Raw genomic sequence first — 26939 nt, 5'->3', positions numbered from 1 at the left:
AGGTGGGTATCCAGGGCTGCCCACCAGGGTGGGAGCAGGGGGGAGAACTAAATGTTGCCCCATTGAGGAGGGAGAAACCCCCGAGTACCAGGAAGGCTCTGGTCTGCCAAGGTGACCTGGGTCTGACCCCAGGCATGGTGGCCTCCCTGGAGAATGGAGGGTCCCAGGGCTCCAGGCTTCAGGATTTTGAGGGGGCAGCAGAAATCGGGGAGGATTTCCTGGGCCTAAAATGTGGCTGAGGTTGGGGCAGAGGGGCCCAGGCAAAGGGGGAGGAGAGTGAGGGTGCTGAGCCTCGGGGCCTGGAAGGGAGGTGCCGTCCATGGTGCCAGGTGCCATTCCTCTGGGCTCCCCTACGCATGAGGGTTCCCAGCTCCAACGCAGCCTCTTTGAGAAGTGCCCCCACTCGTGTCTCTCTGTGTCTCTACCCACAGCCCTCATCAAAGCCCTGGTCCCCATAGATGCTCCTGTCTCCCTGCAGGCAGCTCCAGCTGGGATGGCAGCTCCAGCATCTCTAAGGGTCTTGGGGGGTCCAGCCCCCCAGGGGGCACCCTAGGCCTTCCACAGCCAGCCGCCTGTGTGCCTGCCCCCCACCCATCTTCGGGCCACTCACCATGGGTGGCTGCTTCTCCAAGCCCAAGCCAGGTACCTCCTCTCTTCTCACCCTTTCCCTTCCCCCTCCCTCTGTCGCTGGCTCCCTCCCTCCCTCTTCCTGCCACCTTCCTCCTGCCCCTCCCCCGGCCTCCGAAGTAGGTCAGGCTGGGCTGCAGCCGAATGTTAACGCTGTGGGCAGGAGTGGGGGGGGCTGGAGCCCTCTTTATTTGGGGCTTAGGGTGCTGGTGGTGGGAATAACAGCGGAATCTTTCTCGGAAAGGGGAAGGGAGGGTTCCTCCTGCTGCTGGGTCGGAAAGAGGAGCATCTCCCTCAGCGCTGGGGAAGGGGGCTCCGGGGACATCCTCAGCCACTGCATGACCAAAGGCATGCAAGATACCCCTCTGAGCCTCACCTTCTACCCCTAAAAAATAAGCCTGACCTCTCAAAATTGCTATGAGGTGGAGTGGACATGTCCTAGCCCTTTTCACCTCTTCTGACCCCATGTGACCTTGGGCCGCCTCCTGGGCCTCTCTGGACACACTTCCCCATTTGTAGAGGAAATCCCCACCCTGGCTGGCCCAAGCAGTCCCAGCCCAGGGCTGGGGGGCGGGCAGGGTGCTGGGGGATGCCTAGGTCTGCTCTCCACGGAGACCCTTGTGTGCTGGCTCTCCCTCCAGCCCCCACTTTCCCTCTTCCCTCCTCACGACACCCGGAAGGCAGGGGTGTGCAGGCCTGACCCAGATGAAGAAACCAAGGCTGAGAGAGGCCTCTGTAGTGCACCCAGGGATCGCTGGCCAGCTCGCCCCAGCTCCCCTTACCTGATACCCATCAGCTCCATTACCTTGGAGCCCATGAGCCTTTTCTCCTTTTCCTGGGTCTGAGGGAGAACTTGCAGGCAACAGGAGACCTGCGATGCCCTGCCAGGCAGAGGGACCCACCTGCGCCTGCCCCATGACTCCCATGCTGCGGACACCCAGCCCTAGGGCAAATGATGTCCCTTGTCTTGACCCCAACTCTCTCCCATCAGAAGCAGACAGGAGGATGCTGGCTGCCCCATATCAGGCTCCTGTAGGACTGCAGAGCTGACAGGAGGCCCTGGCAGAAGATGCCACCTGTAGGTTCCTTTAAAGGACCCCAAAGGGCTGGTCTGCCTCAGACCCCAAGCCCCAGGACCCCCGGCCCCAGGACCCCTGGTATAGGGCTGGTCACTCCTATCACACCAGGGACAGTGCTAAGAATTTGGGCTCTTGAGCCCAAATCCAGCCCTGCCTGTTCCTGGCTATTTGGCCTTGGGCAGGTGACTTCACCTCTCTGAGCCTCTGTGTACTCATATGTGAAATGGGACTAACAGTTGTGCCCCTGTGCAGGCTAGTGTGCTTGGCATGGGCCTGGCACGTAGGAGGCACTTACAGGGTGTTATCCCCTCTCTGGGGGGCTGGGCTTCCTGTGGGCTGTGGCAGGAGAGCAGGAGCTTGGGCCCCCGGTGCCCATGGTGGCAGGTCTGGGGTGAGGCTTGGGGAATATCATCGTGTGGGAGTGAGAGCGTTCTGGCCATGACAGTTCAGTGAGAGTCAGGAGGGACCACAGGGAGACCAGAACGAGCAGAAGAGGCTTCTGCAAATTCCTCACTTTCCACCTCACTGGCTCCTGTGGCTTAGAGCATGTTAGAACAGTCTTCCTGAGCCCCCTCTGTGTGCCCTGTGCTCCAGGGGCCCCATGTTCCTCAGGAAGTGTTCCAGGCCAGTCCTTTGTAAGCTCAGAACTAGGAGGTAGTGCAGGTCTCTTGGCATCTGGTCACCTGCCTTTTATTAGGCCACTGGTGCTACCTAAAGGCTTTCCCTCTTTGTCATGGCAGCCAGGAGGCTCGGAGCTAACCAATAAAACACAGCTACCCAACTTCACCTATTGAGCATCTACTCTGAGTTACATTTATTATTTCCTTCAGTATCCACTGTCCCAGAAGAGGTAGGCACTGTTCTCTCCATTTTATAATGAAGGTGTCTGCCGAAAGGGTCTAAAGGATCCACCACAGCTCCTGAGGCTCCTGACCTGACGTCTTCCCCCATTAGACTACACCAGCGAGCACCTCAGGGCCTTCTGGAAGGAGGTAGAGGATGAAAACAGCCTGGCTTGGCTGTCCTCTGGGCCCCTGCCAGGCTGCTCCTGTGAGCTGTCTCTCTAATTCTTCTGAAAACATTCTAACACCATTACATAAAGTGTGGAAAATGAAGGAAAAAACCCACCCCACCCATAACCCCCCACCTGACACAACAGCCTCAGCGTGATGTGTTCCTGGGCCCTTCCTGCCCAGCTGGAATCAGGGAGCCACCTTCAGCCCTGTCTCTTGCTGCCTGAGCCTTAGGGGAGGCGGCGGTGGGGGGAGGGGGGCTAGGACAGGAAGGATGAGGGGCCAGACCAGGCTGGGGGAGAGGATGGGCAGGCGTGAGCCCAGCCCCAGCCGGGAAGGGCAGGACAGCAGCCCAGGCCAAGGGAACTGCAGGGGCTAAGGCCCGGAGCTGTGAGCCGGGTTCTTTGTTTCTGGAGGGTCAGGTCTGTGGGGGAGGGGCCTGGAGGCTCAGGGGCCTCGGGAGTTGGGAGGGGGTCTCCTGCCCAGGCCTCGGCCCTGGCCCACGCTGTGCCCCCGGCTCAGCTTCCACGCTCCTTGCAGCAGCAGCCCAGGAGGCCGGATTATCACTGCTAAAAATTCTGTTTATTGTTCCCTTCTAATTAGAAAAATACCCCAGGCACGTGGTAGGGAATTTGGAAAATGCGGAGAAGTATAAAGAAGAAAATGATAATCTCACTAACTCCCCCCAGAGGAGGCCCCACTGGTGAGGGTGGCCCTGTGCCCTCTGCATGCACCACCCAGTTGGGGTTCACCCCCAAGGCCCCTGCCCCCAGCGCCTGGCAAATAATGAAGGATTCTCAAACTGGCGAGAGCAGCTATCTAAAGTTGCAATTATGCTGCATACACTTTTTTTGTTTTAATTTTGAAAAAATTTCAAATCTCTGGAACCCTCGATTCCCCCGTTACCCAGATTCACAGGCCATGCACTGGGCTGCGTCCAGCTTTGGACACACTGTTTCTCAGGCCCCAAACGTGCCCCTGAGTCCTCAGGGATGACGCAGTCCTCTATGGGGGCCACTCCCTCAAGGTCAGCAAGGCTCCAGCACTGAGTTCTCACCTCCACATGGATTCCTGGAGAAAGGGTCACTTCAGGGTTGAATAAACTTTGTTGTGCCCCCTCACTAATTCTGGTAGGGGAAAAGAGAACACGCAGAAATCAATTTAAGCTCGCCCAGGGCCCCCCTCACCCCCCACCCCCCCCGCACCCTGGCTCTGCCTTTTGCTGGTGGTGCAGATAGATGGCTTTCTGGAGGCCCGGGGAGAACCCGCACTCAGAGCTCATGGGGTGGGCCGGGCTAGGGGCTCACCGCCATCCCCCCTGCTCACCCACAGTGGAGCTCAAGATCGAGGTGGTGCTGCCAGAGAAGGACCGGGGCAAGGAGGAGCTGTCCGCCGGCGGGAAGGGCAGCCCCCGGGCCTACCAGGGCAACGGCACAGCCCGCCATTTCCATGCAGAGGAACGCCTGCCCGCCCCCCACCCCTACCCTGGTGCCCAGGACTGCCTGGAGGCTGCTGTCTGCCACATCAAAGACCTGGAGAACGGCCAGTGGGTGCTGGGCCTGGGAGGGGGTGGGAGGCTGAGGTGGGAAGACAGCTGGGAGGCCTGGAAGGGACCCATGACTGGCTCCATCCGGGGCCACCACCTCTGTGGCTCCTGCTGGTCTGGGGCTGCTCTCCAACCTCTGACCTCTGAGGGCAGGCCCTCCCCTCCCAGGATGCGGGAAGTGGAGCTGGGCTGGGGGAAGGTGTTGCTGGTGAAAGACAACGGGGAGTTCCATGCCCTGGGCCACAAGTGTCCGCACTATGGTGCACCCCTGGTGAAAGGTGAGCTGTCGGTGCCCACGGGGGCAGGGTGGGACCTCCCCGACAGGGGCTTGGCGGCTCCCCCATCACAAGGGAAGCTCAGCCCCCGCTCCATTGGGCCCCAGGCCCCCGTCTATTAGTGGCGTGTCCTGGGCCGTGGGGAAGGGCCAGTGGTGCTGGATACAGGGGTCCTTGGAGAGGAGCTCTTGCTGGTGGCCCAGCCCAGCACTGCCCCCTCCCAGGAGTGCTGTCCCGTGGACGGGTGCGCTGCCCCTGGCATGGCGCCTGCTTCAACATCAGCACCGGAGACCTGGAGGACTTCCCTGGCCTGGACAGTCTGCACAAGTTCCAGGTGGGGCCAGGCATGCAATGGGGTGGGAGCCTGGGGGTGCAGGGTCTGGAGCACCCCAAAGCCCAGCCCTGAACAACACAGCCCTTGCAGGTGAAGATTGAGAAGGAGAAGGTGTACGTCCGGGCCAGCAAGCAGGTGAGGGGGGGGCTTGGGGCTCAGGCAAAAGAGAGAGGTGAGAAGGGCCTCTGGGCCCAGAAAACAGCATGTGCATGGACCCTGTGGTGGGAGGGAGCCTAGCGGGTGTGGCTGGGGAGCAGAGTGAAGGGCTGTGGTGGGGATGAGGTGGCACTGGAGCAGCAGGACCTGGCCTGCTGGGATGGGCACAGGGAACCTGGCAATGACCCCAGCTTCCAGCTGCCCCCCACTCGCTGGCCACCCCCAGGCCCTGCAGCTACAGCGAAGGACCAAGGTGATGGCCACGTGCATCTCTCCAAGCGCCGGCCACAGCAGCAGCACCAACGTGCTCATCGTGGGCGCAGGTTGGTGGTGGGTTGTGAGGTGCAGGGTGGGGTGGGGGATGGGGGGCTCCTGACCCACTGTCCCCTCCACTCAGGCGCAGCTGGTCTGGTGTGTGCAGAGACGCTGCGGCAGGAGGGCTTCTCAGACAGGATCGTCCTGTGCACTCTGGACCGGCACCTTCCCTATGACCGGCCCAAGCTTAGCAAGGTGGGTGAGCGTGAGCGGGGCCAGGCAGGGCCAGAGCCATGTCCCACTGGGCACAGTTAGGTCCACTGGGACCCTTGCTTGCCGCCCCTTGGGGGTCTGGCCAGCTGCCCTCTCTGTTCGTGCCAGGCCCATCTTCAGTGCCCCTGAAAGATCTGGTTTGTCGAGCTCTGTCCTGTAGCTCCTGTGTGACTGAGGCTGCCAGCCCCCAAGACCCCGAGGCCCTGGATCTTGGTTATAATGGGTCAGTGGCCACCTGGTCACTGGCCAGGTGGGGCCGGGCCTGCAGAGGGGTGGGAGCCTGGGGGTGCAGGGTCCTGTCTCAAGCCGGCGTCTCCTGCAGTCTCTGGATGCACAGCTGGAGCAGCTGGCCCTGAGGCCCAAGGAGTTCTTCCGAGCCCATGGCATCGAGGTGCTCACTGAGGCCCAGGTATGGACAATGCTGGGGAACAGGCCTGGGGAAGGCTTCATGGGCACCGTGAAGGGCGTGAGGCCCCTGGAAGTATGGGTATGCTCTGCCCTCCTGGCCCTGCTGCCCAGGCACCAGGGGTGTTCCAGGCCTAGGGGGTCATGGGCCCCAGTGTGTGGGGCCACGGACCGTCTGCTCAGGGCTGGGACTTGGGAGCATTAGGAGGGCTTTGAGGGGGAGGTGGTGCCTGAAACTTAAAGGGTCAGGAGAGGTTGCCAGGAAAGGGAGGAAGGTTCATCCAGGTGGCAGAGCCTCGCAGAGGGCCTCGTGGGAGCTGGGCGTGGGGCGGGACCCGGAGGCCTCGCTCTGCCCGGCGGGGTCACAGGTGGTCACAGTGGACGTGAGGAACAAGAAGGCCGTGTTCAAGGATGGCTTCAAGCTGGAGTACAGCAAGCTGCTGCTGGCACCCGGGAGCAGGTGGGAGGGGTCCCCACGCCCCTGCCGGTATGCGGAGGGCTCGGGGTGCCGGGAGCCCCGCCCCGACTCTTGCCGTGTCTCAGCCCTAAGACCCTGAGCTGCAAAGGCAAAGACGTGGAGAATGTGTTCACCATCCGGACGCCCGAGGACGCCAACCGTGTGGTGAGGTTGGCCCGGGGCCGCAACGCTGTGGTCGTGGGAGCCGGCTTCTTGGGTGAGCAGCTGGGGGTGCGGGCTGGGCCTGGGGCAGCAATGGCCCTGGGAAGTGCAGGGTGCCAGCCCTCCCCGCCTGGCCCCAGGGATGGAGGTGGCTGCCTACCTGACTGAGAAGGCCCACTCAGTGTCCGTGGTGGAGCTGGAGGAGACGCCCTTCAGGAGGTTTCTGGGGGAGCGCGTTGGTCGTGCCCTCATGAAGGTGAGACCCCACTCAGAACCCACCGCCCCGGGCACCCGCCCTGCCCCCCCCGGCTCTCACCCCTGCCTACCCACCCATCCACCTGGCAGATGTTTGAGAGCAACCGGGTCAAGTTCTACATGCAGACGGAGGTGTCCGAGCTGCGGGCCCAGGATGGAAAGGTGGGCCCTTCTCCAACCCCCGCCGCTTTCTGTCCCTTTCCCTGTGCCCGGGAGCTGCTCACTCCTGCTCTCTGCAGCTGAAGGAGGTCGTGCTGAAGAGCAGCAAGGTCTTGCGGGCTGACGTCTGCGTGGTGGGCATTGGTGAGTGGGGGGCAGGCGGTGGCAGTGAGCATAGTCACCCGCACACGCTCGACAGTGAACTTGGGCCAGTCCCTTCTCCTCCCCCAGCCTGTTTGCACTTCTGTAAAATGGGGACCACAACCGTACCCCCTTGGCAGGGTTGTTGGGGGGGTGATGGTACCAGCTTAGCCTGGCCTGGCATGGAGGACACTCCCAATGACCCCTGTCCAGTAACCCTGCGCAGCTGCAGGACACAGAAAAGCCTCTAATTAGTCCCTGCTCCAGCTGAGGTGCCAGTCCTGGGAGGGACAAAGCTGGGAGGTGGCAGCATGGGCTGGGGAGGCTTGGCATGCCAACCCCTACCAGGGGCTTCATGGAGAGCTTCTCAGAGGAGGCTATACCTGAGGCCTGATGAGAAGCCCCGAGGTCTGTGGGGCTCCAGGCAACGAAGACAGGACATGAAGGCACAGGGTGTGCCACCTGCTGGGTGATCGGTCTGGGCTGGACTGTGGGAGTGAAGGGCGTGGTGGTGCAGAGCAGTGAGGCAGGAGGAGGGAGAGGCTGGGGAGTGGACACGGTGGCCCCTGTCCTGCCAGGTGCAGTGCCCGCCACGGGCTTCCTGAGGCAGAGCGGCATAGGTCTGGATTCCCGAGGCTTCATCCCTGTCAACAAGGTGGGGCTGGGTGGGGAGGGCGGGCAGTGTGCTGGGGCTGGAGGTGGTGGGAGGTCCCGCTCAGGGTGCCAGTCCTACCTACGAGTCCCGGTCCCCTCCCCACAGATGATGCAGACCAATGTCCCGGGTGTGTTTGCAGCTGGCGACGCTGTGACCTTCCCCCTGGCCTGGAGGAACAATCGGAAAGTGAACATCCCACACTGGCAGATGGCTCATGCCCAGGGTACCACCAGCCCTGCAGCAGCTTGGGGTGGGAGGCTGTCCCAGAGTCTCAGCCTTCCCCAGGCCAACCCCCTCAGTTGCTGGCCTTGGGTCCTGCTCACTGGGTCAGCCATTCAAGGCTCTGTGGCAGCCTGTCCAGCCAGCCCCATGCAGGTGGTCAAGGCGGCTCACAGAGACCTCCCATCTCAGACCTCTGTCCAGTGCCCTCTCGACATCCCATTTCACCAGCCACAGTGCCCCACCTCGCTGGTCCCTCCACCAGCCAGCCTCTCCTTTCCTTTTGTCCTCAGAGACACATGTTCTGCAGAATTCCTCACCAACCTGTGCAGTCACCCAGGGAGGGAGAGAGGGGTTTAGTAGAACCCGGGCCAGCTCCCCACTCTACCCTTTGGGCCACTTGACTGGCTCTGTGAACCCAGCTGCCTCGTGCAGGCCCCTGGGATGTGGCCGTCTGGGCCTGGAAACCTGGGCTCAGTGGGGACCTGCTGTGGTCTCTGAGGAACAACCTTCCCCCTCCCCTTGGGCGGTCCCTGTGCACACCTGGTCTGGGCCCCTCAGCCGCAGGTACAGCCAGTTAGCTGCCTCGGAGAGAGGACGGCCAGACCCGCTGCACCCTCCTCCCTTCTCTCGGCCTTCACGTTATCTGAGCATCTGTGCCTGAAACCCCACTCCTGGTACCAATTTCTGCTCGGGTCCAAGGTCTAAAGTTGGTGCTAGGTTTGAAGGAACCAAAAGCTACTCATCAGCTGAGTATAATTAAGGTTTAACTGGGAGGGTCCAAGGACTGTCACAGACCTCCAAATACAGGGGTCCAGTGGGGCCTTGTCCAAACTGGGGAGCCACCCACCCTATTCTGTCTTGGGCTCTGAGTGAGGCTGTCAGCTCTGCTTCCCTGGACACTGGTGCCCCATTCGCCCGCCTCCCTCCTCAGACCTGACCTGTCCGGTTAGTTGCCTGTGTCACATCTGAAATGGTCCCGGGAAGCCAAGCCCTTCCAGACCCAGTCCAGGCATTTCATCTTAGTGGGCAGCTTTGGGCCTGGTGTCCCTCTCTGCACCCATTATCTGCGAGCAGCGGTGGACAGTGGGCTGGGCAGTGATTTACCTCTGGGGTGGGGGGGAATAGCCCCACCTGTCAGGCGTCCCCAGAGAGCCGGGGCAGGCAGTGGAGGGGTGGTGAGGGCTCGGGGCGGGGCTCTCACGACCCCGGGACCCTCAGGGCGCGTGGCGGCCCAGAACATGCTGGCGCAGGAGGCGGAGATCAGCACGGTACCCTACCTATGGACCGCCATGTTCAGCAAGAGCCTGCGCTACGCAGGTAACAAGGGGCCCCGGACGCGGGCAGGGCCCAGGTGTGGCAGAGTGAGGAGGCGGGGCTTGGACGTCAGGGCGGGGTTAGAAGCATCCAGGGGGCGGGGCCATGACGGCCGCAGGTGGAAGCAGGGAACTCCCTGCGGGCGGGGCCAGGACCCCCTAAAAGGACGCGGGGGCGGGGCCTGGGGTCCAGGGCAGAGTTGGAAGGGCACTGGGCGCGGACCCCGTGAAGCCCAGTCCCTTCCTCCCGGCCCGCAGGGTACGGAGAAGGCTTCGACGACGTCATTATCCAGGGGGATCTGGACGAGCTGAAGTTCGTGGCTTTTTACACCAAGTGAGAGCAACAGGGTGGGGCGGGGGCGGGAAGCAGCGGGTACTCAGTCGGGAAGGGGGCTCGTCCCGGAGAAGCTCTGCTCCGGAGGAGGGGGCTTCCCTGGATGGTGGACCGAGTGGCACTGGAGGCAGCAAGGCAGGGGCCGGCCAGGAAAGGGGAGGAGGTGGGGACAGCTCTTGGAGGGGGGTGTTGACACCCTACTTTTACACCGAGAAAAGTGACACAGGTAGAGAGTGGGGATCTCAGAACAGGTTCCAGCCCTGAACCCCACTGGGCAGGAAGGCTGGAGCCTCTATGGGGTCCTGCAGGAGCAGAAGCCATGCTGGGCGCTCAGGACATTCCTGAGCGAGAGCCTCCCTGGGCCCCAGCTGGACTCGGGTCTCCAAGGACAGGGGCTGCTGCTGGGCAGTCCTCAGGCTCGGCCACCTCTCCCTGCAGAGGCGACGAGGTGATCTCCGTGGCCAGCATGAACTACGATCCCATCGTGTCTAAGGTGGCGGAGGTGCTGGCCTCCGGCCGCACCATCCGGAAGCGGGAGGTGGAGTGAGTGTGGGCACTGGGTGCCTTGGGGAGGGGGGAGAAGTCCCCCGAGGTGCTGGTTCTAGCTGCCCCCACAGTCCTCCAGTGTTCTCCCCGGCCCCGCCCCCCATCAATCAGCCTGAGGCTCCCAGGGCTATGGTGTGGTGTGGGGCAAGGGTTGTGGTTTGGGAGAGGGGTGGTTATTTATGCTCTTGGTGGGTAGAAGGGAAAGAGGCCGTGTCCAGGGCAGGACCAGTGCTGTGGGGAAGGGTTAAGACCCACTGCTTGGGCAGTCACTGAGCCCAGGACACCCCACTGCACATGGTTGAACACAACCATGGGGAAATGCAGCTAGTGTTGCCCCTGGGGACATCCTGACAGAGTTGTGGGGTGTTGTTCAGGGTCTGAAGAACACCGGACACCAGCCATTACCCTCATCCTGGCATGGTGCTCCTTGGAGTCACCCTGTGGACTCAGTGGCCTACAGAACCCCCACCACCACCACCAAGGGCTGAGGAAAGCCTGGAGGCCACAGGATGGGGGCGGGGGGGCTCAGACTGGAAACGGAGAACCAAGGGGGGACAGGAATGACACACTCTCTCCCCGGCCTTCTCTGTCTCTTCCTCTTGCCTTCGCAAAGGCTGTTTGTGCTGCACAGCAAGTACGTGTGTTCTCTCCTTCTTCCGAGCCTTTCCCATCTCAGCCCAGAGCCTATGCCTGGTGGTCTCCCCCCTCTGCCCAAGTGCACATCCCTGCTGGGCACCAGGGCCTCGCACAGCTCCCTGCTGTCTTCAAGGGCTAGCTGCTCTTGGTGTCCAGAGGGGAACCTGCTCCCTTCTACCCTCACTCCTCCTCCCTCATTCCTGCAGGACTGGCGACATGTCCTGGCTCACAGGGAAAGGATCCTGAGCTTGCACGCAGCGGACTCGGGCAAGCATGTTGGGGCATCAGGGACAGAGGCCAAGCCTGGGGGGCAGGTGCCAACCTCCAGTTCCCCAGGAGCCCCCAGGGCAGAACCTGAGCCCTCTCAGTGCTTGCCTTCGGCTGCCTGGCTCACCTCCCGAGAGGCCTCAGCGGCCTCCAGGAGATGCTCAGCCCCCAAGACGTCCAGTGCCACTGATGGCTTGCAGTGGAGGCGGGACAGACCCTGCCTCTTCTTCCTCTATTGGGACTGGTCCCCTGTAGGACCCTGCAACATATTAGACATTATCTTAAAATTAAAACTCACACATTTGCAGATCTGTGTGACTTCCACTGTAATTGGGCAAACTCTCATGAGGGAGAAAGATGATGAGACAGGCACGACCACAGACCACAGAACGCTCAGTGTCACACCAAGGAAGTTCGGTCTGTGCGCGCCCAGAGGAGGGAGCAACCCCTTTGCTGTCCCCGGGGTTAGGGAACGCTCCTCAGACCAATGTCTTGGATCTGGATTTTGAAGGAAGGGCACTCCAGTTAGAGGGGACAGCGCACGCAAAGGTTTTGAGGTAGGAAGTGCTTCTTCAGAGGTCAGAGGCAGCTCGGGTTTGGCAGTTTGGCGGCGTTGGCCCAATCAGTACTGAGGAGCAGGTCCCAAGACAGACCCACGCTTCTCATGGCAGCCTGAGCTTCCTGAATGCCCATTTCGCAGGTGAAGTAGCTGAGGCTCTGCTAGAGTAGGACTGAGTAGAGCCTCTGCGCCACGCTGCCTCACAGCCAAAAGGAACGCCGAGGGGAGACGCGGGGACCGGGTCGGGGACACAGCAGGAAGGGGATGGTGGGGCGGCACGCGGAGGCCAATACGAGGCCGGAACCCTCCGTCCGGGATCCCAGGCGCGGCGGACGATCGAGGCCGAGCCACGCGCACAGGGCATGCCGGGAGCCGCGCCGGGGAAGTGCGGGCCGGGAGGGGCTGCGGCCGGGGACCCGCGCGCGCTGGAGCGGGGTACAGCGTGCCCGCACTTCGCGGGGAATGCTTCTCGAAAGACTAGGAGCTCGCTGCACAGTCGGGCCCTCAGAGTCACTAGGACTCCAAAGCTCGCCCAGAAGTGAGGGCGCTCTGGAGTGCGCCACCGTCCGGAAGTGCGGCGCCGTCGGTGTAGGGCTCGCCGGGAAATGTAGTCCCTCGGGGGCGGCCCGGGGCGGTGGCCGCACGTCCCGCGGACCCGGTGGCCCATCGGGCGTGGACCCGGCATGGCGGGGCCGGGTGGCTCGGGCGGCCCGATCGGGACCGGGGCCCTGGCCGGTGGCGCGCGGTCCAAGGTGGCCCCGAGCGTGGACTTTGACCACAGCTGCTCGGACAGTGTCGAGTACCTGACGCTCAACTTCGGGCCCTTTGAGACAGTGCATCGTTGGCGGCGCCTCCCGCCTTGCGACGAGTTCGTGGGGGCCCGGTACGGCGGGGCGTGGGGGTCCTGGGGAGGGGCTGTCTGAGGAGGTCCCAGGCGGGGTGCTGGGGCGAGGCCGGGCCGCCGTGTCCCGGAGCGGGACCCGGTAATGGCGGGGTGGGGGGGTTGTCCACGGCAGGGGAGGGGTTCCGAGGGAGTCCCGGAGCGGGGTGGCCCCGGGCAGGGTACTAGAGTTAAGTTGTGTTTGTGGGTCTCGAGCTGGGGCCCCAGGTGCTCGGTAGTGGGGTGGGAGTGTAAGGGGTCCCCACATGCAGAGTCCTTTGGGGGTACGGGTGGAATTCAGGAGTCTCCATCGATCTTGGCAGTTGAGAGGTGTTATCCGACTTCTGTGGCAGCCTCAGTGCCAAGTCTCATTCCTTGGGTGCCCCCAGGAGGGTCCTGGCCTGACCGCCACCCACCCCTCTCTTTCCAGGCGCAGCAAGCACACAGTGGTGGCCTATAAAGATGCCATCTATGTATTTGGTGGAGACAACGGGTGAGTCTGGATTGAGGAGGGAGAAGCACAGTGGTGGGGACTGGGTCTCTGCAGCTCCACTGCCATCTCTCCAGATATTAGCTAAGCACTGGGCCTCAGCTTCCAAATCAGTGAGGCTCCCTCAGCACTGCAGCACACTCAGGACACGGAAATGTCCCTCTTGTTCTGAGTGAGTGGACACAGCCTTGAAAGAAACACATTTGCCATGGTTGCCACCCCTGCCAGGCACTTCTTCCCTGCACCTCCCTCTGGGCCTCATCCACATGCTCACATGGCAGTTGAGAAGGTTTGGAGGATACAGATTTATTTCCTTCCCCCATTTTTCACTTTTGTAAGGGTTTTCCCACATTTTGCTGTACATTCCCAGCAAACAGCTTTTCCTGACAGCACATCTCCATCCCACGAACAGTTCCCAGTGGCTGGTTTCCTTTGGTGAAATAATGGCCGAGGTGAACCCTTGGTTTGTGCAGCCGCATCCTTCTCCTGGAGTGTTTTTCCCAGGAGCTGGACCACCCCAGAGGGAAAGAGCTGTCTTAGCGAGGGCGGGACCACATCAAGTGCAGGGTGCGGGCACAGCAGGCAGGCTTGTTCTGCACCAGGAGGCAGGGTCTGGTCTGGTCCGGTCTGGTCAGGGAAGCCTTCCTGGGGGGCTGATGACCTGAAAGATGAGTAGGAGTGAGCCAGGCAAAAGAGGAAGAGTGTCCCGAGCAGAGGGGTCAGTGTGGGCAACCACCCAGCAGTAGGAGAGTGTAGAACTGTGCTGCCCGGCATCCACTGGGCTTCTGTCCCTCATCCACCCCTTCATGTGCTCAGGAGAGGCTAGGGATGCCCACCAGGGCTCTGGAAGGTTGGGAGCCTGCTTGATGTGGGGCTGAAGTTGGGCTCCTGGACAGACAGGGCTCAGTTCAGGTTACAGCTTTGTGGTTTGGGGCAGGTGGCTTAAAGCCACCAACTGCACCCTGGTCTCCTCTGTAGAAGGGGGTGGGCCTCTGCCCTGCTTTTGCAGGGTGCTCCTGAGGGTCAGTGAGCATAGGGCTGTGAGAGGCTGAGGACAGAGGTGTCCCTGTGCTGAGGGTGTGGTGTTGGCACACAACTCATCCTGCCCTTGAGTCCTGTCCCTGCCTCTCAACCATAGGCTCTGGCTTGTAGCCCAGGCAGGGCTGGCCTCTGATTGGTGCTGCAGCCATGGTCCTGCAGGATTCCCTGGAGGAGCTGACCTGGGGCTGACAGAGTGGGCAAGCCCCCACGGGGACCTTCAGACTGGGTAGAAGGGTCTCTTGGGCGTGGCCCCTGGCTTCCAGCCTGTCTTCCTCAGTCTCTCTCCCCATGTGCAGCCAGCTAGTGTGTTCCTTCTTGAGTCATAACCCTGGGATGGTTCCCTCTGAGTAAAAATGCAAGCCCTCCTGGCAGTTTGTGAGGCCCTGCCCGCGTCTGCACCCACGGCTCCCCTGCCTCTGTCTGTGCTGCACTGGGTGACACCTCTGCCTTGCGGTGTTCTGATTGCACCAAGCATCCTCCTGGTTAGCCCCTTTCGCTGGCTGTTCCCTGCTTCCCACCCTTCCTGCCCCTCCTCTAAATCTCCTGTGAGTGAGGCATTCCCCCACCCCTTGGACTAACCGGACCAGCCAGCAGCGCCCCCTCCCCTTCTGCACCTCTTACTGGCTCCATTGGCCCCCAGGCACACAGATGTTTCATGTCTGTCTCCTCGGCCAGGGCTGGACCTGTATTCCAGCACCCAGACAATTCAATAAATGTTTGTCACTTGAAGGAATAAAATGAGGAAGAGGCATCTGCCCACAGATGTTTACTGCAGCCTTAATGAGAATCCCCTGAACCAGAAAAGGCCTGGTGTCCAGCGCAGGGCAGCGGGTGGGGACATCCCCCTGGAGTGTTCTGTAGCAGGTGGAGTTTGAGTGACAACTGTGTAGCGAGAAGCAGAAACATTTTCTGTACAATGTGACACTAAGAAACAGGATAGGAATTTGTCTCATTCTAGTTGCAACTTTGTACAGACTGGCTACAAAGGTGCTAATGTAGCTGGGGTGGGGGGTACAAATGAGAAAGGGGAGGGACTACAGTCATGCCTGTGCTTCCCAGCCCCAGCCCCCTGGCTCCGTGGCCTCAGGCAGGCCCTTTGGTCTCCCAGGCTGTTTCCTGGAGGCGGAGGCTAAATGAGGAGGCTGGGGTGCTGGGCTCCTGTTGGGTGGACGCCCTTCTCCCTCTTACTGATAAGGGCTGGGTGGTAATGTGCGGGTCTTTTTTTTTAAAATTAATTTATTTTTGGATGCGTTGGGTCTTCGTTGCTGTGCGTGGATTTTCTCTAATTGTGGCTAGCGGGGGCTACTCTTCGTTGTGGCGCACGGGCTTCTCATTGCGGTGGCTTCTCTTGTTGTGGAGCACGGACTCTAGGCACGCAGGTTCAGTAGTTGTGGTGCACGGGCTTAGTTGCTCCGCGGCATGTGGGATCTTCCTGGCCCAGGGCTCAAACCCGTGCCCCCTGCATTGGCAGGCGGATTCTTAACCACTGCACCACCAGGGACGCCCCAACGTGCGGGTCTTGTTAGGTGGTGGGATGGCCAGTGGATTTGCTTTCTGCTTTATTGTATCTTTTTTTTTAAACTTATTTCTATTTTTGGCTGCGTTGGGTCTTGGTTGCTGTGCGCGGGCTTCTCTCTAGTTGCGGCAAGTGGAGGCTACTCTTCGGTGCAGTGCACGGGCTTCTCGTTGGGTGGCTTCTCTTGTTGCAGAGCACGGGCTTTAGGTGCATGGGCTTCAGTAGTTGTGGCAGTTGGGCTCAGTAGTTGTGGCTCGTAGGCTCTAGAGCGCAGGCTCAGTAGTTGTGGCACACGGGCTTAGTTGCTTCACGGCATGTGGGATCTTCCCGGACCAGGGCTTGAACCCGTGTCCCCTGCATTGGCAGGAGGATTCTTACCCACTGTGCCACCAGGGAAGCCCTGCTTTATTGTATCTTTAATGTAGTTATTACATTAGCTTTGCAATAAAGAGGTGGCAGGAAGAGAGAGAAGGCAAGGGACCTCCTCTGACATGTGAGCCAGCGTCTGCATCGTATGGCGCAGCCTCGGAGAAAGGGTGCTGCAGCCCACAAGTGGGCGTGTGGGTGGGGATTCTGGAACAGGGGGTGAGGCGTGAGGAGCCTGGGATCATGCTTGAGTCCTGACCCCAGGCAGGCTGGTTCTGCACCAGCTGGGGAGCTTCCTTTGGGGTCACCTCTCTGGTCCCTCTGGCATCAGCTGGTTGCCTGGCCCTGGCTGAGTCCCCCAAACAGCTGCCCCCACCCCCGGGCACAGTGTCCATCTCCCGGGTCCCTGGCTGTCTTTCAGGAAGACGATGCTCAACGACCTCCTTCGTTTCGACGTGAAGGACTGCTCCTGGTGCAGGTGGGTGCCCCCAGTTCCAGCCCTGTTTTTCTCTAGACACGGAGCACCACTGGGGCCTGACTGCCAGCCAGGTCCTGCTCATGGAGAGCTAGAGAAGCTTCGAGGAGGAGATGACAGCGCCCAGGACTGCTCTTAGTGATCCCCTCTATTTCCTGGCTTTCTTTTCTGGTCTGTAGCTGAGATTGGTTTTTCTGGATCCTGTTATTTAAGGGGATCTATTTGATCCAGCTGTGGGTCCTTCGATTCTGCCTCAGGAGAGCTCTTCAGTCACCAGGCCTGTCTCCTGGAGCCGACAGGGGGACCATGAGCTGATGGGGCGTTCCAGGATGGTCTCTGCTGCTGCAGGGTGCCGCCCAGAGGCTGGCAGCAGTGGCTCCCCTGCCCTCCCTGCCCTGTGGGGCCCATCCTCTGGCAGGAGACCCCACACAGGCAGTGGGCAGCCTGTAGGTCCTGGCTTCCCTTCCCAGCTGTGTGGCCTTGGGCATGACACCTGTCATCTCTGAGCACTGCACATTTGTGCCCATCTGCTCCAGTCCAGCCCCCACTGGGAGCAGCTCACAGCTGAGGAGAGAAAAAGATCCCAGGATTAGGAGGTGCTGGGCTTCCTCCTGAGCTGTGCCAGCTCCTTGTGCAGGAGCCCCTCGGCACCAGGCTCTGCGGCAGCTCTGGGCGCTGCTCTCTGGGTTGGGGTGTCTCACTGCCCCGCTTTGACAGAGGAGGATGTCCATGCCCAGTACTCACAGTTGCTGAATGTGGCCCAACAGGTGGCATCACCCCTTGCCCAGACACCCGGGTGGTGCTGGATTGCTTTGGAAGTTTGTGTGTTGTTTCTCTCACACTTGATTGTAAAATGTGTCCAAGAGTTACAGATTAATTTAAAAATCACTCTCAAGACTTTATAATTCTTTGTTAAAAATTGCTTAAGTATAACACTCTGAAAAGGAGCAGCCCCAGGAAAGCAGTATAAACCGGTTTTTAATTCAATAAATAAGATGTGTGGACCACCCATGCTGCCGGATATGGTGCAGTTGTGGGGATGCAGGTGTGGATGGTTCCAGAGTAGCAAGGACATCTACCACATGATCCATTTAAAACAATTACTCAGACGCATAAATATGCCTGGGAAAGGTGGTGGGGAGGCACGCTCAAGGTGTGGATGGTGGTTTCTGGCAAAGGAATTATACATATGTTTCAGTGCTGTTTTTTGGGGTTTTCTTTATTGGCAATATTTTAAGGTTTCTATAACGAGACAGGTATTACCCTCAAAATACAAAAGCAAAAAGAAGTTTGGGGGTGAGGGGGGCTGCCCCCTGCCGACACCCACTGCCCCTTCTTTCCCACCAGGGCCTTCACCACTGGGACCCCTCCTGCTCCCCGCTACCACCACTCGGCCGTCGTCTATGGCAGCAGCATGTTCGTCTTTGGTGAGCGGCCCTCCTCCCATCAAGCCTCGACCATGTGCTGTGCTTGGCCAGCCTCTCTGTGTACTGTCCTCTGAGTTCCTGGGCTGGGTTGAGGCCCTCTCATGGGCCCCTTTCCCTGACCGTCCTGATCTCCTGGGGGTGGAACCGTCTGCCTCTGTGGCCAGGCTGGTGTCCCCCAACCAGGGGCAGGACACGGGATTCTGCTCCTCTGTCACCAGAGCCTCGAGCAGGGGCAGGCAGGCAGGAGGTGCCCCCAAGGGTCAGAGGGGTCCCAGAGTACATTTTAACTGAGGCTAGATCCTGCCCCAACCCCCTGGGTTTGATGACTGAGTTGCTGCCTTTGGATGTGATGGCCTCTCACTCCCTTTACAGGGGGCTACACTGGGGACATTTATTCCAATTCCAACTTGAAGAATAAAAATGACCTGTTTGAGTACAAGTTTGCAACTGGCCAGTGGACGGAGTGGAAAATTGAAGGACGGTGAGAGACTTTGCTGAGACCTTTGGGGTTGTGCAGGCTGCCGTGCTGGGTCTCGGGGGGCAGCAGGCCTGGATCAGCTCTGTAGAATTACAGATGATGGGCATTAACTGCCAGTCGCTCCTGTTTGCGCCTCCCCCGGCTCTTAGATACCCTCCTTCCAGAGGGTAGAAGGGATAAGTGTACTGTGGATAGCACTTCTCTGGCCCTGTTTTGCACACACCCCTTTGATATTGGGTGGGAGCTGGGAAGGGGCTCTGTGCCCTTGAACATGTGAATCCTTGTCCAGCTGCCCCAGCCTCATGAGTTCAGCCTCTGCCACGGTCCCTTATTCCCAGTGGCCCAGCTGGAGTCCCCAGAGCTCCGGTCACCAGGTGTGGGCACAGCAGCCCCAGGGCCCAGCAGCGGCGGCACTCGTAGGCTGTGGCCCTGGCCTCATGGGGCCATGAGGCTCAGATCTGCATGGGGTGGCTTCCCTGCTCACCCCCTCCTCCTGCCCCAGGTTGCCAGTCGCTAGGTCAGCCCATGGCGCCACAGTGTACAGTGACAAGCTGTGGATCTTTGCCGGCTATGACGGCAACGCCAGGTAGGTGGCAGCCCGGAAGTGCACCAAGGTACAGAGCAGCCTTCCTGCGCTGGGGAGGGGGGATTCGAGCTGGGGGTTCTCAGGAGGGTGGGTGTGTAGACAGGGCTGGGAGAACAGGAAGATGGGCAGGACAAGGGCCACTGAGTGGAGCCCCTGCCCAACCCTCACAGGGGACAGAAGTTATGGCATCCCTGAAGCCCCCTGGGGCGACTGAGGGGGTGGCGAGCCCACCCATGTCTGTGCAGCTGGTCGAGGATGTGCTGGCTCCACAGCCCCGAGGCCATAGCTGGGTGTCATCAGAGCCAGGGGTCGGGTGGTGGCCCCTCGAATGGCTGGGGTGAGGATACTCGGTCCCACGGTGAGCAGTGACCTGAGTGAGCAGGAGGGTGGCAGCGGCAGGGCTCAGACCCGGCCCGCCGCCCCATGGAGGGCAGCAGAGGTGCCTGCCTGTGTCATGGGCCCTTTCCTCCTTGTTGTAGAACATTGGCTTTGCTGTATTTTTCTGATTACAAAAACAGCACACGATCATTCCCCAGGAATTCAGCGTTACCGAAGCCCCAAGTGCTGCAGGGTTAGTGGTGGCTTCTGTGAGGGCCTCTCCTGGCTCCAGGGGGCCCGGCCCAGCAGGGATTCAGTGCAGCCGAAGCCCCTACCCCGAGGCCGCTCCATAGTCCCCTGGTCAGAAGCCCCCTTGGTGCGTTGTCCTCCTGGAGCCTTCCCTCCTGGCTGGGCCCAGGCCCACGCTGACCGCCAGCCCAGCTGTGGGGTCCCGACCCCTCTGTCCTAATGCAGGTTGAACGACATGTGGACCATCGGCCTCCAGGACCGGGATCTAACGTGCTGGGAGGAGGTGAGGGGCTGGGGCCAGGGAGGCCGCTTTGTTCCTGGCCTCGCCAGGCCCTCCTGACATCCGGCCCAGCCCTCTCACAGTCCCCGCAGTGGTTACCCAATGACTACGGGCTCCGAGCCTGTGACTGGTGCAGTTTGGGGCTGATCCACCCTTCTCTGAACACAGTGGGGGCGGCTACTGTCGGGGTCCTGGGCAGTGTGTCTAACCACTGCCCTGTCTCACCTGTAGTGAAGACTTCAGCCCCAACTGTTCAAAACTGGGCCCATTCATATGGGGGCTTTAAGCTGTTCCACAGAAATGGACCCATGACCCCTCACTCACGGAAGGTTCAGGAGTGAATGTAGCCCTAGCTCAGCGGGTCGGCCCCGCACCAGGAGAAGGGCTCATGGCTTCCCCAACCACGCAGGTGGCCCAGAGCGGCGAGATCCCGCCCTCCTGCTGCAACTTCCCAGCGGCCGTCTGCAGGGACAGGATGTTTGTCTTCTCAGGCCAGAGCGGGGCCAAGATAACCAACAATCTCTTCCAGTTCGAGTTCAAGAACAAGACGTGAGTGCCCTGCTGGTGGGGCCCCCGTTAGCACACCACACCAGTGCCCAGGGCTGCCTGTGTGGGCTCCACACACAGCCAGCACCTTGGGAGCGGGGCCGTGAGGGCCCTTACGCAGCCTGGACCTGAGACCCCGCAGGCCCGTTGGGGGGTGGCTGCAGCCCAGCATCCTGGGGCCTAGGTGGCCTCCCTCCTTGTCCCAGTGTGAAGACAGCCAGCTACCCCTTCCAGCAGCTGCCTCGCCGGGCAGGTGCCACCCTCCTGCCCTGCCCCTGCTGCCTGCTCTATGTTGGGGGACGAGGGTGAGACAGGACCCCATGATGGGCTGCGAGGAGCCAGGCAGTGCTGGTGCCAGGATGAAATGGGGTGGGGGGCTCAGAGCCCGGGTGGAGGCTGCAGGGGAGCACGAACCCCCACCCCATCGCTGGTTCACATGCAGCGTGAACACACATCACAGGTGGACACGCATCCCCACCGAGCACCTGCTCCGGGGCTCTCCGCCGCCCCCGCAGCGGCGCTACGGGCACACCATGGTGGCCTTTGACCGCCACCTTTACGTGTTTGGGGGCGCAGCTGACAACACACTCCCCAACGAGCTGCACTGCTACGACGTGGACTTCCAGACCTGGGAGGTCATTCAGCCCAGCTCGGACAGTGAGGTGAGTGCTGCTGGTCCACAGGTGGGCGGGCCCAGGGCCAGGGGCTCCAGACAGCCAGCAGGAGCAAGGCTGGGACACCTGGGGCCCTCAGTCCTGGACATTGCCCTGGCCCGACCCCGGCCTGGGCCCCTCTGGCCTGTTCTCCATCTTACCACCTATGGGCTAACACTTCATGGCCCAGCATTGGCGCTGTGCTGGGGATGTTCTCCCGGGATGCATGCCTTGACCGCAGCCAGGCTCCCATCTTGGCTGTGCTGGGAGCACCCTCATCCTGTCACTTTCCCCCCACACTGTCCCCACAGCACCCATCCCCACCCCAGGCGGGGACAGCAGTGGTCTCTGGCCACCTGTCCGGCCCTTGCTGAGGGGCCGTGCACCTGCCTGTCTCCCCCAGGTCAGTGGAGCCGAAATGCCCGAGCGAGCATCTGCTTCCGAGGAGGCACCTGCCCTGGGCTCCGAGGAGCGGGGCAGCTGCAAGAAGTCCCGGGATGTGTTCGGCCTGGACTTTGGCAGTAGCACCACCAGGCAGCCCACCCTGCCAGCCTCAGAGGTGAGGGCCGGCACCCTCATGCCTACCCCTCACGCCCTGAAGCTGGTCCTGTGCTGAAGAGGCCAAGGCTCAGGGCTTACACAGCACGTGAGGCGAGGCCGGGAGCCCATGCCCTGGTGGACGGGCCACATGGGTGCAGCACATGACACCCAGCACCCTCTGCCACCTGGCGGGGCCACAGGGCCTGTCCTGTCTGTGGGCCCACACAGGCCCCGCCTCCCCCCGCCCCCCCGCATGGTTGTGCGGGGTGGGGGGGTTGGGGGTCCTGCCCTGTGGCCCCTCCTTCCAGGCCACCGGTGCCCTCCTTGCTTAGAGCCTGGCCGCGGCCAGGCCTCAGCCAGCCCTGCTGCTGGAGACCCCGCCCTGTCCTTTCCCCTCCAGCTGCCCAGCGGAAGGCTCTTCCACGCGGCTGCCGTGATCTCCGACGCCATGTACATCTTCGGGGGCACCGTGGACAACAATATCCGCAGCGGGGAGATGTACAGGTTCCAGGTGGGGCAGCCCACGCTGCCGGCCTGAGGCGGAAACTGGAAACCGAGCCCCTGGGGGCGGGGCTTTGCGGGGGCGGGGCTTGTCTGGCGCTAGAGCCGAGGCTGCACCTGGTGGGCCGGCAACCCCTCTGAGGGGTCGGGCGGTTGGGCCCGGGTACTCTGGAACCTGAGTGCGGGAGGGGCCGGGGGGGGGGGCCGAGTGGCCCCCCGCAGAGCCTGTGGGGGGCTGGCTGGGCGGACCTGTCCAGCAGCGTGGTCTCTGCCTGCAGTTCTCCTGTTACCCCAAGTGCACGCTGCACGAGGACTATGGGCGGCTGTGGGAGAGCCGTCAGTTCTGCGACGTGGAGTTCGTGCTGGGTGAGGTGGGTTGCCCTTCTGTGCCCGCTGGCGGCCCCCGCCCCCAGGGTGAGGGTCCCCCGCCCTCCACCAAGGTGTCCCTCTTCCGGCAGAAGGAAGAATGCGTGCAGGGCCACGTGGCCATCGTCACGGCACGCAGCCGCTGGCTCCGCAGGAAGATCGTGCAGGCGCGGGAGCGGCTGACCCAGGTGAGGGCCGCCCGCCGCCTGGGCAGAGGCTTCCGTGGGGTGTTCTTGAGCGCCCCTTCCTCTGCCCACAGAAGCTGGAGGAGGAGGCGGCCCCGGCACTCAGGGAGGGCCCCGCTGGGGCCGCGGGTGGGGCCCGGCCACCCCTGCTGCGTGTGGCTATCCGCGAGGCCGAGGCACGGCCCTTCGAGGTGCTCATGCAGTTCCTCTACACAGACAAGATCAAGTACCCGCGGAAAGGTCGGCCTGCGCCGTGGGCGGGAGGGAACGGGATGGGGTGTGGCCACCCTGGCAGGGGGTGGCCGGGGTCTCCGAGGCTTCACCCCACCTGTGGCTGAGCCACCTCGTTGCGGAGGGAGCCCGGGCACCCCCCCAAACCCCCCCCAGAGGCTCAGGGGTTCTTGGGCGCAGGCCACGTGGAGGACGTGCTGCTCATCATGGACGTGTACAAGTTGGCACTGGGCTTCCAGCTGTGCCGCCTAGAGCAGTTGTGTCGTCAGTACATCGAGGCCTCCGTGGACCTGCAGAACGTGCTGGTCGTGTGTGAGAGCGCTGCCCGGCTGCAACTGGGCCAGCTCAAGGTGCGGGGTGGGGGCCGTGGCAGCCTGTGCCCCCTCCCCACCTGCTGTGGTAGGCCCGGTGAGGCCTGACCCAGTGGCCTGCGGCCTGTCTGTCCAGGAGCACTGCCTGAACTTCGTGGTGAAGGAGTCCCACTTCAACCAGGTGATCATGATGAAGGAGTTCGAGCGCCTCTCATCTCCTCTGATCGTGGAGATTGTGCGGCGGAAGCAGCAGCCGCCTCCCCGCGCCCCCTCGGACCAGCCCGTGGACATCGGTAGGGACCCACCTGGTCCCCGAGAGTGGTGGACAGGGCACAGCCACCTTGGGCACAGGGTCCTACCGCAGGTGGCTCAGGCTCGGGCAAGGCAGAGACCTGCTCAGCGGGCTGGGTGCCAGGGTGGCATCTCCCAGGACTATTCCTGGGGGAACATGGGCCCTGTCCAGCGAGTGCTGCCCTGACTGGGACGCCAGGCATGAGGGTCTGCAGCGAGCAACGAGCTGAGGGTCCCACAATTAGTTGCCCAGCTTCTCTTCTAGGTGGGCCCACATCTGGGCCTGGTGAGGGGTGGGCACAGTCCTCAGACGCTTGGTGCCTCCCTGTCCCATCCCTACCCAGCCAGGAAGGGACCTCACAGACTCTTTCACCCTCTGGCCCTGGGGCCTGTGCTGCCTCGGCCATGGGCTCCAGGTGACACAGCTGAGGGGGCGCCAGCACTGGGGCAGGAGAGAGCGCAGGGGGCCGAGTCCGGGAGAAGGTCAGACTCTGGGGGGACAGAGCCTCAAGGGCCAGAGTAAGGCCTCTGATCTGGGAGTTTCGTTCAGGGGGGCAACACGGGCAGATGCACAGGAGGCAGTGCCCTGGGGTCCTGCATCCTGAGTCAGAAGCTGCCCTCTGGCTCAGGCCCCCTCTACACCCCCAGGCACGTCTCTGATCCAGGACATGAAGGCATACCTGGAGGGGGCGGGCGCAGAGTTCTGTGACATCACGCTGCTGCTGGATGGGCACCCGCGGCCAGCCCACAAGGCCATTCTGGCAGCCCGCTCCAGGTGGGTGGGGTGTGTCTCGTGGGCGGATGGGTGGGTGGGCAGCTGGGCCACTGGCTGACTTGCTAAGGGCCGGCCCACCGTTTGCAGCTACTTTGAGGCCATGTTCCGGTCCTTCATGCCCGAGGACGGCCAGGTGAACATCTCCATTGGGGAGATGGTGCCCAGCAGGCAGGCCTTCGAGTCCATGCTGCGCTACATCTACTACGGCGAGGTCAACATGCCGCCCGAGGACTCGCTGCATCCTCACCTCTGGGGCTCCCGGGTCATTCCCAGGACAGCTTTGGGCCCTGCTGGCTTGGCCTGGCCAAGCGATTTCCTGAGGACTTCTTAGTGTCCAGTCCCTTCCGGGTTCTCTGGAACAGTCGGTTGGCTGGCTCAGAGAGGTTTGCAGTCAGGAGAGACGGGTGGGTTCAGAGGAAGGGGTCATGGCTCCGTGTGGGGTGATTCCTGGCCAGGTCATGTCTGTGGGGGTCTGAACATGGGAGGCCAGGATGCCCTTCAGGGCTCTGTGAGGCCGTGGATGTTTCAGCAGATGGGCATGTGGGTACTTTCCTGGGGAGAGGAACCTGTGGTTTTCTTTGGATCCTGAATGGAACTTTGGACACCTGAGTGGTTCAAAGCCCATGTAGAGGCTCTGCCTGGATGGGAGCCTGGCTGTTGTGGTGGGTGGGCCCCCCTTGACCTGAGCAAGAGGCAGCAGCCCTGGTTCAGGGCTTCTCCGTCCCTGGTGGCTCCCCAGCGGGAAGAGGGCAGCTGGGTGGGAGGAAGGCTTTCTTGGCCCACAGCTCCTTAACCAGCCCTCAGCTACCTGTTCGCGGCGCCCTACTACTACGGCTTTTACAACAACCGGCTGCAGGCGTACTGCAAGCAGAACCTGGAGATGAATGTGACGGTGCAGAACGTGCTGCAGGTAGCTGCCCTGGCCCTGGGCCTCTGTGCCTGCGCGGTGTACGGGGCAGGGGCAGTGCCTCAGGGAACCTGCCGTTCCAGATTCTGGAGGCAGCAGACAAGACGCAGGCGCTGGACATGAAGCGGCACTGCCTCCACATCATCGTGCACCAGTTCACCAAGGTCAGGGTCCTCCCACCCAGTGCGCTGCCTGCCCCGTCTGCAGGACATACTCCCCTTGGCGGTGGCCTGGGCCAGGTGGGAGGGGCCCTGGCCGCCTTGTGCACCAGTGGGTTCTGGGGATAACCGGGCAGAGCTGTCCACCCACTGGCTGATCCTCACCCCGTACTCGTTGGTCAAGTCCCCAGAAGACTCCTCGGCCACCTGGCCCTGGCAAGAACACGGCTCCATCCTTCTGGCCTTTGGTTGCCTCCGCAGGTCTCCAAGCTGCCCACGCTGCGCTCGCTGAGCCAGCAGCTACTGCTGGACATCATCGACTCCCTGGCCTCCCACATCTCAGACAAGCAGTGCGCAGAGCTGGGTGCCGACATATGAGGGCCCACGTGGTGCTGCCCACCCTGCCTCGCCCACTGCAAAGACTGTGCTGGCCACGTTCGGGCCTGCGGCTGAGGGGTCGTGTGCCCAGGGCCTCCGAAGGGAGCTGAGTGGGGGACTCCAAATGCCCCATCTCACTGCTGAGGACACAGGTCCCACAGGAAGCAGACGGTGAAGCGGGATCCTGGCCGGCACCCTCTCCCAGGGTGGAGGTGTGGGTGGGAAGCCAGGGCTTAGTGGTGAGGACACTGCAGGAGGAGGCAGGGGCCTGGCCAGGGCCCAGTGAGGGAGATGAGCCCACCAGGGAGCTGGCTTTGGGCCCCCTACACAGCAGGGACCCAGCATGGCTTGTGCATCCAGCCACTGGGTCATGTTGCCAAGACCCCTCAACGTGGGGGCCGCACAGCACCCCCAGACCCTCATCAAGGTTGGTGTAAGGGTTTCCTCCTGCTACCCAGAACTTGGGTAGATGGAGTCCAACTCCAGGTGAATTTTGAGGTGTGAAGGGCCCTAAGGTCAGCTCCCAGCCTGCAGGGTCAGCTACTGCGGACTGGGCCAGACATCCAGAGGGGCTGTGGGATCCCACCCACCTGTGTGTGCGTGGGGGCCCTGGGCTGCTCCAGAGAGAAGTCAGAGATGCTCCAGGCCTGCATCTGTCTCTAAGTATTTATTGTCATAGGCTTGCCTCCATTAAAGCCACAGCAGTCCCACCTGCACCAAACCTCACTGTGCAGTCCCCACTGGTGGCTCCAGCCCTCCGTCCTCCTGGAGCTGAAGCTGGGCCATGTGGCCCGATGGCTCAGGATAAGCCAGTCTTGCCTGGTTCTGTTCATACCAGCAGCTCTCCACCCCCACCCAGGGTGCCCCAGTCACGTAGTGGGAGGGCTGGTGGGAGGAATGCAGGCCAGCCTCTGGCCTCTCCCCACCTGAGGGGAGCCCTGGGGGCCGGGAGCTGGCTCTCCTGGCTCCTGGGCTGCCCTGTAGGCTCCGAGAAACTGAGGACAGGCCACTGAGTCCTTCCCTGTCCCGACAGAAGGTGCCAAGTCCACCCCAGTGGGGAAGGCACCATTCTGCCCCTCTTCTGGGAACAAGAACCCTTCTGCCTTGGTTGCCAGGAAGCCACTTTGGGGGAAACACAGTCTCTCTCTTCTGAGCCTTAGAGCTCGTTTCCTGCCTCTAGTTGTGCCCCACGTAATCGCAGCATCTGCCACTCCTCAGGCCTTGCTGAGAAGCCCCAGGTGGACATTCTTGGGCAAGGGGTGCTCACCTGTAGGCCCAGCAAGCTAGGAAATGGCCTGTGCAAGGTGCACCTCGGCCGGCCC

The 26939-nt window shown here is 61.9% G+C and overlaps 2 protein-coding genes across 4 annotated transcripts; both read left to right on the top strand.

The window, feature by feature from the left end:
• The first annotated feature begins 611 nt into the window (after nt 1–611).
• Nucleotides 612–11089, top strand: AIFM3 (apoptosis inducing factor mitochondria associated 3). Of its 3 annotated transcripts, XM_065889373.1 has the most exons (20): nt 612–642; nt 4052–4265; nt 4434–4543; nt 4765–4874; nt 4965–5009; nt 5257–5353; nt 5428–5540; nt 5881–5967; nt 6332–6423; nt 6507–6637; nt 6723–6838; nt 6928–6999; nt 7077–7140; nt 7716–7792; nt 7898–8015; nt 9233–9331; nt 9586–9661; nt 10100–10204; nt 10821–10841; nt 11050–11089. In XM_065889373.1, exons 1-20 carry the CDS (start codon nt 612–614, stop codon nt 11087–11089), a joined length of 1818 nt encoding a protein of 605 aa, XP_065745445.1. The 3 variants fall into 3 exon arrangements, with proteins under 3 accessions (XP_065745445.1, XP_065745446.1, XP_065745444.1); XM_065889374.1 differs by lacking the exon at nt 10821–10841; XM_065889372.1 differs by lacking the exon at nt 10821–10841 and having other exon boundaries at nt 4019–4265.
• A 1263-nt stretch (nt 11090–12352) lies between these two features.
• Nucleotides 12353–25617, top strand: LZTR1 (leucine zipper like post translational regulator 1). Its single transcript, XM_065889371.1, has 21 exons — nt 12353–12552; nt 12980–13042; nt 16384–16440; nt 17785–17864; nt 18237–18345; nt 18845–18928; nt 19721–19778; nt 20185–20324; nt 20782–20983; nt 21378–21533; nt 21915–22025; nt 22294–22386; nt 22474–22569; nt 22641–22806; nt 22978–23147; nt 23245–23401; nt 24048–24174; nt 24262–24411; nt 24979–25084; nt 25165–25245; nt 25501–25617. Exons 1-21 carry the CDS (start codon nt 12353–12355, stop codon nt 25615–25617), a joined length of 2523 nt encoding a protein of 840 aa, XP_065745443.1.
• Nucleotides 25618–26939: the final 1322 nt, after the last annotated feature.

This window comes from Phocoena phocoena, chromosome 13 (assembly GCF_963924675.1).
Source record: "Phocoena phocoena chromosome 13, mPhoPho1.1, whole genome shotgun sequence".
In the NCBI taxonomy this organism is placed as follows: domain Eukaryota; kingdom Metazoa; phylum Chordata; class Mammalia; order Artiodactyla; family Phocoenidae; genus Phocoena; species Phocoena phocoena.
This window is presented reverse-complemented; position numbering and strand designations above follow the sequence as displayed.

Coding starts and splice junctions, on each gene's coding strand:
- AIFM3 (XM_065889372.1), top strand. CDS start 612: ATGGGTGGCTGCTTCTCCAAGCCCAAGCCAG. Junction 4,544..4,764: donor TGGTGCACCCCTGGTGAAAG/GTGAGCTGTCGG, acceptor GCCCCCTCCCAG/GAGTGCTGTCCCGTGGACGG. Junction 5,968..6,331: donor AGGTGCTCACTGAGGCCCAG/GTATGGACAATG, acceptor GCGGGGTCACAG/GTGGTCACAGTGGACGTGAG.
- LZTR1 (XM_065889371.1), top strand. CDS start 12,353: ATGGCGGGGCCGGGTGGCTCGGGCGGCCCGATCGGGACCGGGGCCCTG. Junction 20,325..20,781: donor TTCGAGTTCAAGAACAAGAC/GTGAGTGCCCTG, acceptor CACACATCACAG/GTGGACACGCATCCCCACCG. Junction 20,984..21,377: donor AGCCCAGCTCGGACAGTGAG/GTGAGTGCTGCT, acceptor TGTCTCCCCCAG/GTCAGTGGAGCCGAAATGCC.